The 16120-nt window shown below is 40.0% G+C and overlaps 1 protein-coding gene across 1 annotated transcript; it reads left to right on the forward strand.

Annotated features, from left to right (window-relative positions):
- The first annotated feature begins 240 nt into the window (after positions 1-240).
- Positions 241-16022, forward strand: LOC133613643 (lanC-like protein 3). The gene is made up of 5 exons (XM_061971325.2): positions 241-961; positions 2394-2517; positions 6516-6713; positions 9466-9673; positions 13971-16022. The coding sequence occupies exons 1-5, from the start codon at positions 437-439 to the stop codon at positions 14128-14130; spliced, it is 1215 nt and encodes a 404-aa protein (XP_061827309.2). The 5' UTR covers positions 241-436; the 3' UTR covers positions 14131-16022.
- The last annotated feature ends 98 nt before the right edge of the window (positions 16023-16120 follow it).

Consider the following 16120-nt stretch of genomic DNA (forward strand, 5'->3'; position numbering starts at 1 on the left):
AAACCTGTTCGCAGACCTGATCCGGCCCTCGGGCCGTACGTTTGACACCCCTGAATTATATGTTGTTAACACCCTTAGTGTTGATGGTATCGACTTTTGGATTGATTCACCCTCCACGTTTTTGTCTTTTTTTTTTTACAATTCTTGTAATGATTTTGTGATTTTGCCCTTCATTTGTTAATTCGGATTCAAACAAAAATAATGTCAACAATGTAACACTATGAACAACACAATAAAATCCCCAAATATTTGTTAAAATATTCAACAAAATCCACAAATATTTGTTAAAATATTCAAAGAGGATGGGTAAAAATATCGATCATCAAGCTAGTATTGACCCAATTATCTGTTAGTAATATCCTCATTGACGATTGGATCGATCCACCATCCACCTGTCCTCGGTAGCATCGTTATTATCGCCACTCTTCCACCGGTCATGGAGAACACCCGTTGCTTCGCTAACCGCTTCACGGACTACAAGGGCGCCCTGCTGTCGGGTCAGCTTGGCGTCGATGCCGTTGTGGCTACGGTGGACACAATCCTCAAAAAGGTGCCCGATGACGTGGGTGACTACGACGGCGGGCTGTACGACGGTCCCGCCGGGGTGGCGTACATGCTGTATCACGTCAGCGAATGTCCCCTCTTCTCCGAGCGGAGGGACACGTACCTCAAGACGGCAAAGCACATCATCGACGTGTCGGTGCGCTGCGTGGACGCGGAGCCGGACAAGAACATGCGTGCTGCCTTCCTGCTCGGCGGGGCGGGCATCTATGCCGTGGCCGCGATGATATACAAGTCCCTCGGCTTGACTGACTTCGTCAAGCCGCTGACGAAATTCCGCAACCTGTGGGAGGTGTGCGCGCCCATTCGTTTCCTGGAGTGTGGCTCTGATGAGCTGTTTGTGGGCCGGGCAGGCTACTTGTGTGCCGCCTTGGTCCTCAGGCAAAAGCTGGCCATTGAGGTATAAACTCCTTTTAAATGGTCAAAATGTAGGTTACTTATTTCATTAGGTTATTTACCTTCATATTTCTCAGTTATGATTTTTTTAGAGGCAGTATCTGCTAAGGTGTCCTATTGATTTTTTTTTTGACTATGTGAACATACACTATATTGCCAAAAGTATTTGGCCACCTGCCTTGACTCCCATATGAACTTGAAGTGCCATCCCATTCCTAACCCAAAGGGTTTAATATGATGTCGGTCCACCTTTTGCAGCTATTACAGCTTCAACTCTTCTGGGAAGAGTGTCCACAAGGTTGCGGATTGTGTTTATAGGAATTTTCGACCATTCTTCCAAACGTGCATTGGTGAGGTCACACACTGATGTTGGTCGAGAAGGCCTGGCTCTCAGTCTCCGTTCTAATTCATCCCAAAGGTGTGCTATCGGGTTCAGGTCAGGACTGTGCAGGCCAGTCAAGTTCATCCACACCAGTCTCTGTCATCCATGTCTTTATGGACCTTGCTTTGTGCACTGGTGCACAGTCACGTTGGAAGAGGAATGGGCCTGCTCCAAACTGTTCCCACAAAGTTGGGAGCATGGAATTGTCCAAAATGTATTGGTATTCTGGAGCACTCAAAGTTCCTTTCACTGGAACTAAGGGGCCAAGCCCAACTCCTGAAAAACAACCCCATACCATAATTCCTCCTCCACCAAATTTCACATTCGGCACAATGCAGTCCGAAATGTACCGTTCTCCTGACAACCTCCATACCCAGACTCGTCCATCAGATTGCCAGATGGAAAAGCGTGATTCATCACTCCAGAGAATGCGTCTCCACTGTCCAGTGGCGACGTACTTTACACCACTGCATCTGACGCTTTGCATTGGACTTGGTGATGTGTGCCTTAGATGCAGCTGCTTGGCCATGGATACCTATTCCTTGAAGCTCTCTAAGTACTGTACGTGGGCTAATTGGAAGGTCACATGCAGTTCGGAGCTCTGTAGCAACTGACAGTGCAGAAAGTCGGCGACCTCTTTGCAGTATGCGCTTCAGCATTCGCTGACCCCTCTCTGTCACTTTACATAGGCCTACCACTTCGTGGCTGAGTTGCTGTTGTTCCAAAACTCTTCCATTTTCTTATAATAAAGCCAACAGTTGACTTCGGAATATTTAGGAGCGAGGAAATTTCACGACTGGATTTGTTGCACAGGTGGCATCCTATGACAGTTCCACGCTGGAAATCACTGAGCTCCTGAGCGCGGCCCATTCTTTCACAAATGTTTGTGGAAACAGTCTAAATGCCTAAGTGCTAGATTTTATACACCTGTGGCCAGGCCCAGTGATTAAGACACCTGATTCTGATCATTTGGATGGGTGGCTAAATACTTTTGGATTTATAATGTATCAACAGGTGCATTCACATCCTGCATTTTTGTCTGTTTATTCTGCAGATTCTCAACAAGGATCAAATCAAATCCATTTGCACGGCCATCATCGAGTCCGGAAAGCAATATGCGAAGAGGAAGAGAAAGCCGTTCCCCCTCATGTACGCCTTCTATGGGACGGAGTACCTCGGTAAGAGCAGTACTATTGTTTATGCATCTGTCATGATGTCAGCTGTTTTAAAATGTATTCACTTTAACTGTAAAGAACAAAGGGCAATTGGTGGATAGTAATGTGCTACACCTACCCATCCATCCATCCATCCATTTACTACCGCTTGTCCCTTACAAGGAGTAGTTACAATGAAAATACGTTATACTTTTACTTGAGTAACTCGTGATTAATCACAAAAAAAATATTGCATTAATCATGTACACACTTTGATTAATAACACAATTTATTCTGACCGTAAAGGCTTTTTTATCCCAACCCACAGGTGTCAAACTAAGGGCTCAATATTTAACGTGGCCCACGAAAGCCTTAAAATGATATGCGTCAATAAAGTACTTTTATCTTTTCTTACAAAATGCATTCTGTCTCTCCATTGTGACAGAAAAAAAATACACGTTTTCCATGCAATTGCATATATTTCCAACTTTGATATTATCTAATAATGTAACAATGTAATGTTACATTATTGTAACAATAATGTAACTATCATACATTTCAAACTTTCTGTTAGTTAACATAAAAATTATCATAATAAAAAAAAAACAGCTTGACCTTTTATGGTTGCACGTGTCCTTCTGAGGGCAGGTATAAGTTTTTTAAAAATCCATAAAGATGTACATTGTTTTGTCCCATTGTCAAGTTTGTTCAATAAACTAACACATTTGATTGAAATGCATCTTTGCATTGTTTATAAACATACGTGCATTTTATTCTTAATGTGTATTGGTAAAATTCTCTTGTACGACAAATAAAAAAAAAAATAGTTATGTCATTGTCAAATCATGGGGATATGACACCATTTTTATGGACAATGAAAACACAAAAAACACAAAATAAATAATATAGTCAATATTTCAGAATAATTCCAATCAATACATGTCCCTCTCAAATATTAACACTTGAGTTAGTAACTTACTCTTGATTTGAATCATCCATCCATCCATCCATCTTCTTTCGCTTATCCGAGGTCGGGTCGCGGGGGCAGCAGCCTAAGCAGGGAAGCCCAGACTTCCCTCCCCCAGCCACTTGGTCCAGCTCTTCCCGGGGGATCCCGAGGCGTTCCCAGGCCAGCCGGGAGACATAGTCTTCCCAACGTGTCCTGGGTCTTCCCCGTGGCCTCCTACCGGTTGGACGTGCCCTAAACACCTCCCTAGGGAAGCGTTCGGGTGGCATCCTGACCAGATGTCCGAACCACCTCATCTGGCTCCTCTCGATGTGGAGGATCAGCGGCTTTACTACTCGGCCGCTTGTACCTGTGATCTTGTCCTTTCGGTCATAACCCAAAGCTCATGACCATAGGTGAGGATGGGAACGTAGATCGACCGGTAAATTGAGAGCTTTGCCTTACGGCTCAGCTCCTTCTTCACCACAACGGATCGATACAGTGTCTGCATTACTGAAGACGCCGCACCGATCCGCCTGTTGATCTCACGATCCACTCTTCCCTCACTCGTGAACAAGACTCCGAAGTACTTGAACTTCTCCACTTGGGGCAAGATCTCCTCCCCGACCCGGAGATGGCACTCCACCCTTTTCCGGGAGAGAACCATGGACTCGGACTTGGAGGTGCTGATTCTCATCCCAGTCGCTTCACACTCAGCTGCGAACCGATCCAGTGAGAGCTGAAGATCCTGGCCAGATGAAGCCATCAGGACCACATCATCTGCAAAAAGTAGAGACCTAATCCTGCAGCCACCAAACCGGATCCCCTCAACGCCTTGACTGCGCTTAGCAATTCTGTCCATAAAAGTAACGGATGATTTGAATCATATTCAATAAATATATTTGAATCATATTCAATAAATATATCTAACCTACTTATAGTTTAACAGTAAATGGTAACTAAATTAATAGTAAATCATAATAATATCTATGTTTCTTACATAAACTGTCAGTAAAATGCAAGTGCAAATGAAAATACAGCTTCACCACTTTAATCATATGTCCTGCGCTTAAGAAACTTCTTTATGACTTTAGCTCCAGACTTCTTCAGTGTGTCTAATGTTATTATAGGGATAATGTTAGCATATGCACAGCTACAAAAAAAACGTCTTTAGTTGTAAGTGGAATTCTTGTGGGCTGAAATGTAAAAATTTTTTACTGACACACATGACAGCGCGTCATATAAACATAATTTTTCCTAGTTTTAAACGTTAGTACTACCCACCTCTGATCCCTTATTATTAAAAAGTGACCTGTTTAATGATGTTGTACTAGTAATATGTGTCCGTCGATCCTGTTTATAAGCACCAATATGAGAAAAATGTATCATTTACCTCACTTGCTTGCTCCACTCAAGAGAGAAAGCCTCCTAAAGCGTGCTTTTGAATTTCCGGGGTTTCATGCCGTTATAAAGGAAAACTCTTTGATCATGTACATGTACACTTCACATGTGATAGTTTTTTTTGTTTTTTGTTTTTTTAAAGAAAAGGGTCAGGCTTCACTACACATGTTAAAATAAAGCTGTGCCAATTATGATTTGATTTCGGAGCTTTTTGTTGTTCTAGTATTGCTAACGTTTGTGTCGTCCTGTCCCACTCCTTCATGTTACGTTGTTGTACGTGATATACGGCCTCTATTGCATTAGACAAGGGCAGAGTTGAAAAAAATGTACAGTAGACAGGTGTGGACAAACACAGCTCATCGGCATTAAAGCAGTGGTTCCTAACCTTGTTGGAGGTACCGAACCCCACCAGTTTCATATGCGCATTCGCCGAACCCTTCTTTAGTGAAAAATAAAATGTTGTTTTTTTTCAAATTCAAGACAAAGTTATAGGTTTTTGGTAACACTTTAGTATGGGGAACATATTCTAAGTAACAAAGACTTAATTTAGAGTTTTTTGGATACTAGGGGAATATATTCTAAGTAACAAAGACTTAATTTAGAGTTATTTGGTTAGAGGGTTAGGGTTATAATAAGGCCATGCCGAATAAGGCATTAATAAGTACTTAATAATTTGCATATTAATAAGCAACTAATTAATGGTGAATATGTTCTCCATACTAAAGTGTTACCATGTTTTATTACTGGTGCACAAAATGAACCGTGCATGAACATCACCTTGTTCAAACAACAAAACCAACATAGTGCATAAACTCACAACAAATTACACACCTGCAAATCAGCGTGACTTCTGCTGTTGCCTTATCCGTAATACGCCGATAGGGAGAAATTTTTATTTACACGATGAGTCGGGTGTGTCTTGACCTCCGCCAAACCCCTGAGCCCGACTCACCGAACCCCTAGGGTTCGAGCGAACCCAGGTTAATAACCACTGCATTAAAGGTACAGACAGACACACCAAACGACGTGTTCCCAGTAAAGCTTTCCAAAAAGTACTTTTAGACTGCCTAATTTTAGCATCGTGGCTATCATGCAGCATGTGTATAAAAAAAGGAGCCGTCAATAACTCTAACGCTAAGTTTGTTCGTTCTGACCATTTTTGCATGAGGTTAACAGTAAAGTGAGACGCGTTTCAACCCAGGAAAAGTGGACAAAACATTGCTGATTTTATAATCGTGCTGCATGTCTTGCCTCCTTTTAGTTCAATTCTCAGCTCTGTTTTCCCCGCATGTGTCCCAGCATTAATCAAGGAACTCCCACAATTATCTACACTTGATGATTCTGCACATCACAATACACACAAACAAAACTAAGCCAATGAAAACATGATCATTGAACAAATTGCACTTTTTTTGTAGTTGTACACCATCAAGTCCTAATTGTTTTGCCTACTACACAAACATTATGATGGTAGTGCAGAACTCTTTCCTTGTACTTATGTATTTCCAAATTTTTTTCTTACTGGGCTGGTCAGTGACTGCAAGCATTTTGTCACCATGATTGTATGCTTCAGGTTGTGTGTGTACCTGTGTGTTCAGCATGGGGCTTTCTTGCATGCATTGCTTTGGTTTGGCTGCATGTCCTCTCTGGCCTCGCCCCCCACTTTCTGCTACAGGGGCAGCCCACGGCCTATCGTCGGTGCTACAGATGCTGCTGAGCCACCAGGACATGCTGAGCGGGGCCGACAAGGACCTGGTGTGGCAGAGTGTCGACTTCCTCATGAACCAGGAGCAGAACTGCAACTGGCCCACCGAGCTGGGCGCAGTCATCGAGAGGGAGAATGAACTGGTCCACTGGTGTCACGGCGCTCCAGGTACTCCTTTTATTTTTGTTATTACTGTACTTTTAATCTTGTTTCCTGTACACTAAGAAAGGGACCAATCAACTGATAGCATTGTGTCTTGTATAGGATTTTAGTAGCCTTCACAACTTAACTTTTGTGACAAGACAGTATTAAACAAGCAAGACAGTATTACAGTGCAACATAATTTAGTTGTTGTATATAATGTGCTGTAAATATACAATATTGCCCTAAATATTGGCCTCTGCTCTAGTTCACACTGTGCCTTAAACTATAATTAAAAAAACAACTATGTAGTATTATATAATCAGTTAAGAAATATAATTAGATACTTTGAAAAAAGAGAAAACATTTGCCATAACAAGTAATTAGTAGTATAAATCTTTGTTTGAAAAGTATTTAAATAAACCCCAAATACATGCATACTGATTTTTTTCTCGAAAAAAACCTCACATTTTAATAAATGTTTTATACATTTGTTAAAAAAAACAAAAACAAATCATCAGTGTAGTTAATATATTAATTCACATCTAATAACACTATTGAAAAATGTACACAATAAAAAGAAAATTATACCAAAATAGGGCTAAGACAAAACATGTTTTGGTATTACTTTATTGCAATGGTTTCACAAAATTATACAAAATTGTGTCTTTTAAAAAAAACAAAAAAAAACAAAACATAGTTACAGTGAATGTCGTGTATATATAAAAAAAAAGTACAGAGAACATAAATAATGGAAGAAGTACAAAAAACCCACTCCCATCTCTTATGCACACACATATAGAAAATCATAGTCAACCTAATCGTACAGCATATCATACTCATTATTTCATAATTTAAGTGGTGTATATATGGGGAAAAATATTGGTACAAAACACATTAAAGTCTAACCCCTTATTACTACTATTACTCCTGCCAATTAAAGGATCTTTGACTGGTGTTTTTTTGCAGTAGGTCCATCAAAACAACGGAACACTACTGTTATTTATAGATGACTTTTGATTAGCATTTTTTATGTGAATGCATAAAAACACTTGTCAAATAAAGGATCTTTGACCAGTGTTTTTGCTGTAAGTCATTCAAAAAGGGACGGACACTCCGCTCAAATATAGCGGATCTTTGATTAATGCAGTAGATTCCTACTTACAGTATCACACTCATGTCAATTAGAGGATCTTGGACTAGTATTTTTTTGCAGTAGGTCCATCAAAACAGAATCATAAACACAACTCATGTTGTTTATAGAGGATCTTTGACTAGTGTATTTTGCCGCTTGTTCCTAAAATTAGTAGAATTCCTGTCCTATAGAGCAGTGGTCCCCAACCTTTTTGTAGCTGCGGACCGGTCAATGCTTGAAAATTTGTCCCACGGACCGGGGGGGGGGGGGGGAGATTATTTTCTTTTTTTTTTTTTCATAAAGAAATACAATCATGTGTGCTTACGGACTGTATCCCTGCAGACTGCATTGATCTATATTGATATATAATGTATATATTGTGTTTTATGTTGATTTAATAAAATAAAAAAAATAAAAAAATAAAAAAAAATATATATATATATATATATATATATATATATATATATATATATATATATATATATATTTTTTTTGTATTTCTTGTGTGGCCGGTGGTTGGGGACCACTGCTATAGAGAATCTAGTGTTGTTTCTTTTGCAGTAGGTCCATCATAACGACAGAACACTCCTGTTATTTATAGAGGATCTTTGATTAGCGTTTTTGGTGTTAATCCATCAAAAACACTCGTCAAATGGAGGATCTTTGACTCGTGTTTTTGCTGTAAGTCATTCAAAAAAGGCACGGGCACTGGGGGACAGCGAGGCTCGGGTGGTAGAGCGACCATGCCAGCAACTTGAGGGTTCTGGTTTCAACCCCCCGTTTCTGCCATCTTAGTCACGTCCGTTGTGTCCTTGAGCAAGACACTTCACCCTTGCTCCTGATGGGTTGTGGTTAGGGCGTTGCATGGCAGCTCCCGCAATCAGTGTGTGAATGGGTGAATGTGGAAATAGTGTCAAAGTGCTTTGAGTACCTTGAAGGTAGAAAAGCGTTACACAAGTATAATCCATTAACTAATCCAGTTACTAACTACCCTCTGTGGGCCTCTATACAAGTGATTTTCAAACTGTGGTATATGAACCACTAGCGGTACACCAAAAAATCACTTAAATATTTAGAAAACAGTGTTACGTTTCAAACTGTGTGTTATGTTACAGTGGCCAAAAATATTAAATATACTTGTTGAATAAAACCTCTGCCTTGTTTTTAATGAGTACCTAGGCCTACTACGCTACTGCATTTAAATGTGAGTTATTATGGTGGTACCGGGTGAAAACAAGTTTGAGAACCATTGCTCTATATAAAATAAATATAGTTAATACAATAAAATACAATGTTCCACTCCAATGCTGCAGGAGGAACTCCATCTGTTGGATGTGGTTGGTAACTACCACACTCGGCCCCAATGCAAGTGTACGGTAATCATTAAAAAATAAGCTGTTTTATCCATCCATCCATCCATTTTCTACCGCTTAATCCCTTCGGGGTCGTATGTGTATCTTTTTATCATATCCTCACCAAAATGTAACCGATTCTTTCTCCACACATGCACCACCTTTTATGGAATTGAACAAAGCGCTTTGCTTGGTGGAACAAGATGTACTTGCAGCTTGTCTATGATTTTAGCCTCCTGAGCTGATGTTAAAAACTACTTTTCACTCAATGCTGCCATTTTGTGGCACACAGGTGTGGCCTATCTGTTTGCCAAGGCGTACCTAATAAACAAGACGCCCCAGTACTTGGACACATGCATCCGCAGTGGAGAGCTGGTGTGGCAGAAAGGTCTTTTGAAGAAAGGACCGGGCATCTGTCACGGAGTGGCCGGCAGTGCTTATGTCTTCCTGCTGCTCTATCGCCTCACCGGGAACTCCAAATACATCTACCGGGCTCAGAGGCAAGAATCCTATTCTTCTTTCCCCCCCAAATAGTACACCTGCACACTCTAATGAGATCAGCAAAAAGTCAAGTACAGTATCGCATGATATCGGCTTGCATCCAAAATCTCCGATATAAGTTCTAATTCAAGCAGTCCTGCAGCACCTTTACTTGTCCAGAGCTGGACAGCCAGTTAACATCTAAATAATGTAAATAATTCAATGTATACACCCTGATGATTATCTTGTGTGATGACTGTATTATGATGATAGTATATAAGATAGTATATACCGTATCTGTATCATGAATCAATTTAAGTGGACCCCGACTTAAACAAGTTGAAAAACTTATTTGGGTGTTAACATTTAGTGGTCAATTGTACGGAATATGTACTTCACTGTGCAACCTACTAATAAAAGTCTCAATCAATCAATCAATCAAATCCCCCCAAAATCACACCAGTTTGATATTTCATTGTATTATGTAAAGGCATTTACAAAAGGTAAACAAGATAGACTTAGACTTAGACTTCCTTTTTATTGTCGTTCAAATTTGAACTTTACAGTACAGATAAGAACGGAATTTTGTTGCATTAGCTCATGGTAGTGCAGGATAAAAAAGCAATAAGGTGCAGATATAAATAAATAGATTACTGTACAGATAAATATATTGCACTTTTGCATATGCATCCAGGTTTATGGATGTATGTTATATTGTCTTTATATTCCAGCAAGTTAATCCATTTTTGGGGGGAATTGAGGGGATAATTATGATTCGTTCAAAAGTCTTACGGCCTGAGGGAAGAAGCTGTTACAGAACCTGGAGGTTCTGCTTCGGAGGCTGCGGAACCTCTTTCTAGAGTCCAGCAGTGAAAACAGTCCTTGGTGGGCTATAGGCTACGAGGAGCTAGCAGCTACAGAACAGCTAAGCACACAATATCACACAAGCTAGTGTCCTAATTGAATATATATTGCAGTCTAAACACAACATTTGTCAATATAAACAATTATCCAATAATTATACTTGCATATTACTTACACATAGAAAGTCTCTGAGGCAGAATCATATTTCAAAGTATTCAGTAACAAATGTGTCCACATCATTCCACTTTTTGCGTCACAAGCTTAATTTAGTGAATTATTGGGACTGGTAGTTGTCACCAAAACACAAATTAACTCTCCACTTCAAAAGCATACTTTTGTCATAAAGTTTGTGTTTTTTATGCATAACATTGTCCTCTGAGTAATTTCACATAAAAGACATTAAAAGAGCACTGAGCTGATGCAACCAGCTGCCACTTCACCAGAGCCATTTCTACATACACCTACAAAGTAAAAGAAAGTCAAACCAAAAAAATGTGCGATATGATAGAATAGGATACACTTTAATCATCTCACAATGGTGAAATTCTGTAATGCATATTGTGCACTTATGATTGCACCATACATACATTGACAAATAACAAAACAAAAACATAATTTTCAACACCCACATACACTGTGGTGGCCTCTGCAGTGCTCCACGTCATCGTCTCCTGGGGTGGGAGGCAGCATGGCCAGAGATCGGCAACAAAGAGAAACCAAGAGAGCCGAGGCTGCTCAGTATTCCGCGTTAATGAGCGAGAATCCGTCTACAGAGACCGAAGTGTCCGATACATGCTCATTCAGCTCACTCTAGCTTGCATCTCCTCCAGTCTCTCCATGCAGACTCCATATGGAGTCTAATGACAGACATAACTTAAGTCAAAGTCAAAGCCCCAATGATAGTCACACACACACACTAGGTGTGGTGAAATGTGTCCAGTGCATTTGACCCATCCCCATGTTCACCCCCTGGGAGGTGAGGGGAGCAGTGAGCAGCAGAGTTCGTTGCTCTCGGGAAACATTTGGTGATTTAACCCCCAATTCCAACCCTTGATGCTGAGTGCCAAGCAGGGAGGCAATCGGTCCCATTTTTATAGTCTTTGGTATGACTCACTCTAACCACAAGGCCACTAACTTAGGTACGCTACTTTTTATTAGATATAGCAACAGTGGATGATTTAAGATGCATGTGCATGTACGAGCCAGTCTGCCCTAAAACAAGTGGATAGATTATTGACTACAACTTTGGACTAAAACTGAATAAAAATGCCAGGTACATTTCTGCCATATGTTGAGTTGTCCGCTGACGTAACTAAGGCAAAAATATCACACTAAAGTCTTACATTTTCAACAGGTAGTTTGGAACAAGTTTGGAAGAAGGTGAGATTGTTTTATAAATATCTCCGCCATGCCTTCATAGTTTGATTTCAAATTTTCAGGGCTTATGGCGATTCCAAGTACACGAAAACAGGCACCAACTGGTGAGAAAAGCTGGATTCATACCTACCATTGTTCTCCTACTAATTTCATTTGATCAAACTTTTTCAACGTTCAACACTACAAAAGAATAGAAGTATGTACTATGATTCCTGCTGATATTGTATCCGTTTAATACCGGTATCGGCCAACAATCAAGGCTCCAATATCAGTAACGGAAGGGAAAAAGTCATATTGGTAGATCCCTAACCACAACCATTTACCATGAAATTTTAAAACCTGATCAACTGGAACCTAGAAAGTCAAGCACCTCAAAAGTGGTATAATTCAGAGTTCAACCAAAATGTTGAATCAAAAGTGAAACAAATTCAAAACGATCATCCTGCATAAGACTTCAGCTCAGTGAGCATATAAAGGATTAACTCAACAAGTGTGATTTGCTTTTTTTGTGATGACACAACAGAAGAGTGCTCATGGTGATGACCATAGAACATCTGCAGCATTAAAAAGTATCTGACTCTTCAGCACAGGAGGAAATACTTTATTTGGATATCAATTACATACGTAAATTAGACTAAGAAAATGCACCTTAAACACTTGTTACACATTAGAGTAAATATTATGATCTAAGACCACCCAACAATGGTAAATAAACGCAAGTAATTGAAACACCAAAATGTCTATTTTTCACACTAATGAAGAATATGATGCTACGTCAATGCGCCACTACGCTGTTGTATGCATCCTCTGTACGACCTACTCAGTGGCCTAGTGGTTAGAGTGTCCGCCCTGAGATCGGTAGGTTGTGAGTTCAAACCCCGGCCGAGTCATACCAAAGACTATAAAAATGGGACCCATTACCTCCCTGCTTGGCACTCAGCATCAAGGGTTGGAATTGGGGGTTAAATCACCAAAATGATTCCCGGGCGCGGCCACCGCTGCTGCCCACTGCTCCCCTCACCTCCCAGGGGGTGATCAAGGGTGATGGGTCAAATGCAGAGAATAATCTCGCCACACCTAGTGTGTGTGTGACAATCATTGGTACTTTAACTTTAACTTTAACTTTATATTCATTCCAGAGATACCTATTACACACCGCTAGGGTACAGTATTGCTATGATAATACCTCCCTGTTTCCTCTTCATTGTGTATGTTAAGCATCTTCAAAGGGCGAGTAGTTTTACTTTAGTCTTATTTAATCTCGTTGTACATTGTTTTTAACTTCTTTTTACACGTGTATGTCAGTTAAGAATGTTGCTTAAAACATCGACTGGCATGCAAACAACAGGAGAAGATGGCTGCCTTTGATCTAGTGCAGGCGTTCTTAACCTTTTTGACCTCTGGGCCCAACATTTCCACGACAGAATGGCCCGGGGCCCACTAAAATATTAACAATAATCTTACTCTTAATTTTAACTGCACTCAATGATTACTTAGAATTTGCAACCTCGTCAAATGATATGAAGCCATGTGTTAATCACAAATATTATTTAACACATAAACCTTAGGCTTACATCAGGCTGGTTGGAAAAATAAGTACTAACTAAATATACTGCATAAGAAGGGACTTGTGAATAAGTGACGAAAAATAAATGTACATACAATTTTGTTGTGCTAAAATAAATGAAAAATCCTAATGAATATGTTTTTAAACTGTCAAAATTTAAGTGCATATGAAAATGCAGCATCATCACTTTAGTCATAACTTTTGCGCTTAAAGATCTTCTCTAGGATTTTTTTGCTCCAGACTTCTGTTTGTTTGATATTGTCATTACTACCACAAGTGGTGGAAAAGTGTATGACAACAGAGTGCCGCTGCGGCCTATACGTACCCCAGCTGAGAAACATATATATTTTTTGTTTGCGGCCCAGCGGTATTAAGAAACACTGGACGGGTGTATTATGACATCACCTTGACTAATGACAAAGCATATGCATCGCAGGTGTACCTAATAAAGTGACACTCTTTTATTTTCCTAAATATTTATGTATTTTTTCTCTCTCCCCCGACTGAAGGTTTGCAGAGTTTCTCTTCACCGAGGAGTTCAAAGCGGGCTCGTGCTCCTTGACCAGCGTCTGCAGTCTGTTTGAAGGCCTGTCGGGTACCGTCTGCTTCCTGGTAGACCTTTTGCAACCCGACAAGGCAGAATTCCCGCTGTTTACCGTCTTTGAGTGAAGGCGAAAAAAGAGGAGCAACAAAAACTAGACGTGTAAGTGCAGTTGCCGTAGAAACAGATCTTGTTCTGTGTGTGTTTGTTTCAAAGTGGATGTTCAGCTATTTCCAGCTTTACCAGATTCATCCCACTCGGTGTCACATTCTCGACATACACGGCTGAAATGCAAGGGACAATAGTGAATTAAGTACAAAAAAGAAACGTAGCCCATTTTGTAGCATGTGCTGCTCTCAGGTTTAAAATTAAATAAATACACACATTAGGTTTTTTGAGAGGCAATCACACGCAAAAAAGAAAGAGAAACACACAATCCTTTTGAAAATGTTCCACTTCACCAACTAAGCACTTACTATTCACTTGTCTTTTTTTTTATTACCGTATTTTCCGGACCATAGGGTGCACCGGATTATAAGGCGCACTGCCGATGAATGGTCTATTTTTTCCAAATTATTTTCCACATATAAGGCGCACCGGATTATAAGACGCATTAAAGGAGTCATATTATTATTTTTTTCTAAATGTGAAACACTGTGTTGTGGTCTACATAACATGTAATGGTGGTTATTTGGTCAAAATGTTGCATAGATTATGTTTTACAGATCATCTTCAAGCCGCTTTCTGACATTGCTTCCGGATGCGCGTATTGTGGGCGGTCTTATTTACGTGGCTCACCTTCGGCAGCGTCTTCTCCCCGTCATCTTTGTTGTAGCGGTGTAGCGTGCAAGGACGGGAGTGGAAGAAGTGTCAAAAGAGGGAGCTAACTGTTTTAATGACATTCAGACTTTACTTCAATCAATAACAGAGCAGCATCTCCTCATCCGGAAACAACAACACCGGAAATGTGTCCCGTGAAAAATCGTCCAACCAGAACTCTAATAACTACAGTTCCTTTGGTGAATAATGTAGACTCACTACACCGGTATGTTTTAGTGCTTTCATGGTGAGTTTACTGACGGATATTAGTAAGAACTTTACACTACTTTATATTAGAAATGGCAACAGCGGAGAATGAATGTCACATAACAAGAACATAGAGAAAAAGAAGAAACTTTTTGACTACGGCGTCGGCACAGACTACAAAGGCGGAGGCGTGCAATTTTTCAGGATTTATGCAGATCCCAAATACAGATCAGCAGGTACCAGAAGGTAAGAAAAGTTGCTTTTGCATAATATTGCGAAACAAAACGCCAGACAATGTCTTACCTATACACACACCATAATAATACTCGTATGTTGAAGCACATCAAGCGGTGTGGCTTCATTCTTACCGAAGTCGTACTAAAACAGTTTGATAGATTTTTGAGCGCTGTGTGTAATGTTCTATATTTTCAATGGAACATATAAAATGTTGGTGTTTACTTCAGTCATATTGCCATCATAGTGCAGTCTACACTTATCTCTTATGTTTGACTGCCATCTACTGGTCACACTTATCATTACTTCATGTACCAAATAAAATAGCTTCGAGGTGAGTAAGCTCAACCAAACTTATTCCTTACATAAGCGCACCGGGTTATAAGGCGCACTGTCGAGTTTTGAGGAAAAAAAAGGATTTTAAGTGCGCCTTATAGTCCGGAAATACGGTACATATCTGGCATGTTCACTGTGTTGTCTTTTGACTTCTTGTATTTGTTAGTCTCTAGATTAGTTCAACAACTGAAGTCCAGTTTCTGGTTTTATTAATTCAGTGTGATAATGAGGCCTTAAAACCGACTACAGTTGGTTTAAAAATGTAAAAATAAAAGAACAAGGCCTATGAATTCAGCAAATGTCAAACCAAAGTTTTGGATGCTAATCGTGCCTGTTTGTAGTGTTTCTAAGACGTGTATGCTTTTTTTGCATTCTAGTCTATTGGGTTATTGTTGTCATGAGTAATAAAGTGTGCAGATGAAATTAACAAATGACTGAACATGTTCTTTAGTGTATGTACATTATATATTTCAATATGATGAAAGCGCACACGAGCTTAACCATAACCATATATTTTAATAG

Source organism: Nerophis lumbriciformis, linkage group LG13 (assembly GCF_033978685.3).
Source record: "Nerophis lumbriciformis linkage group LG13, RoL_Nlum_v2.1, whole genome shotgun sequence".
NCBI lineage: Eukaryota > Metazoa > Chordata > Actinopteri > Syngnathiformes > Syngnathidae > Nerophis > Nerophis lumbriciformis.

What these genes read in the sequence shown, in the direction of transcription:
- LOC133613643 (XM_061971325.2), top strand. Translation starts at nt 437, where the DNA reads ATGGAGAACACCCGTTGCTTCGCTAACCGCTTCACGGACTACAAGGGC. An exon ending in GGCAAAAGCTGGCCATTGAG is followed by an intron (nt 962 to 2,393) that starts GTATAAACTCCT and finishes TTTATTCTGCAG; the next exon opens with ATTCTCAACAAGGATCAAAT. An exon ending in CTATGGGACGGAGTACCTCG is followed by an intron (nt 2,518 to 6,515) that starts GTAAGAGCAGTA and finishes TTTCTGCTACAG; the next exon opens with GGGCAGCCCACGGCCTATCG.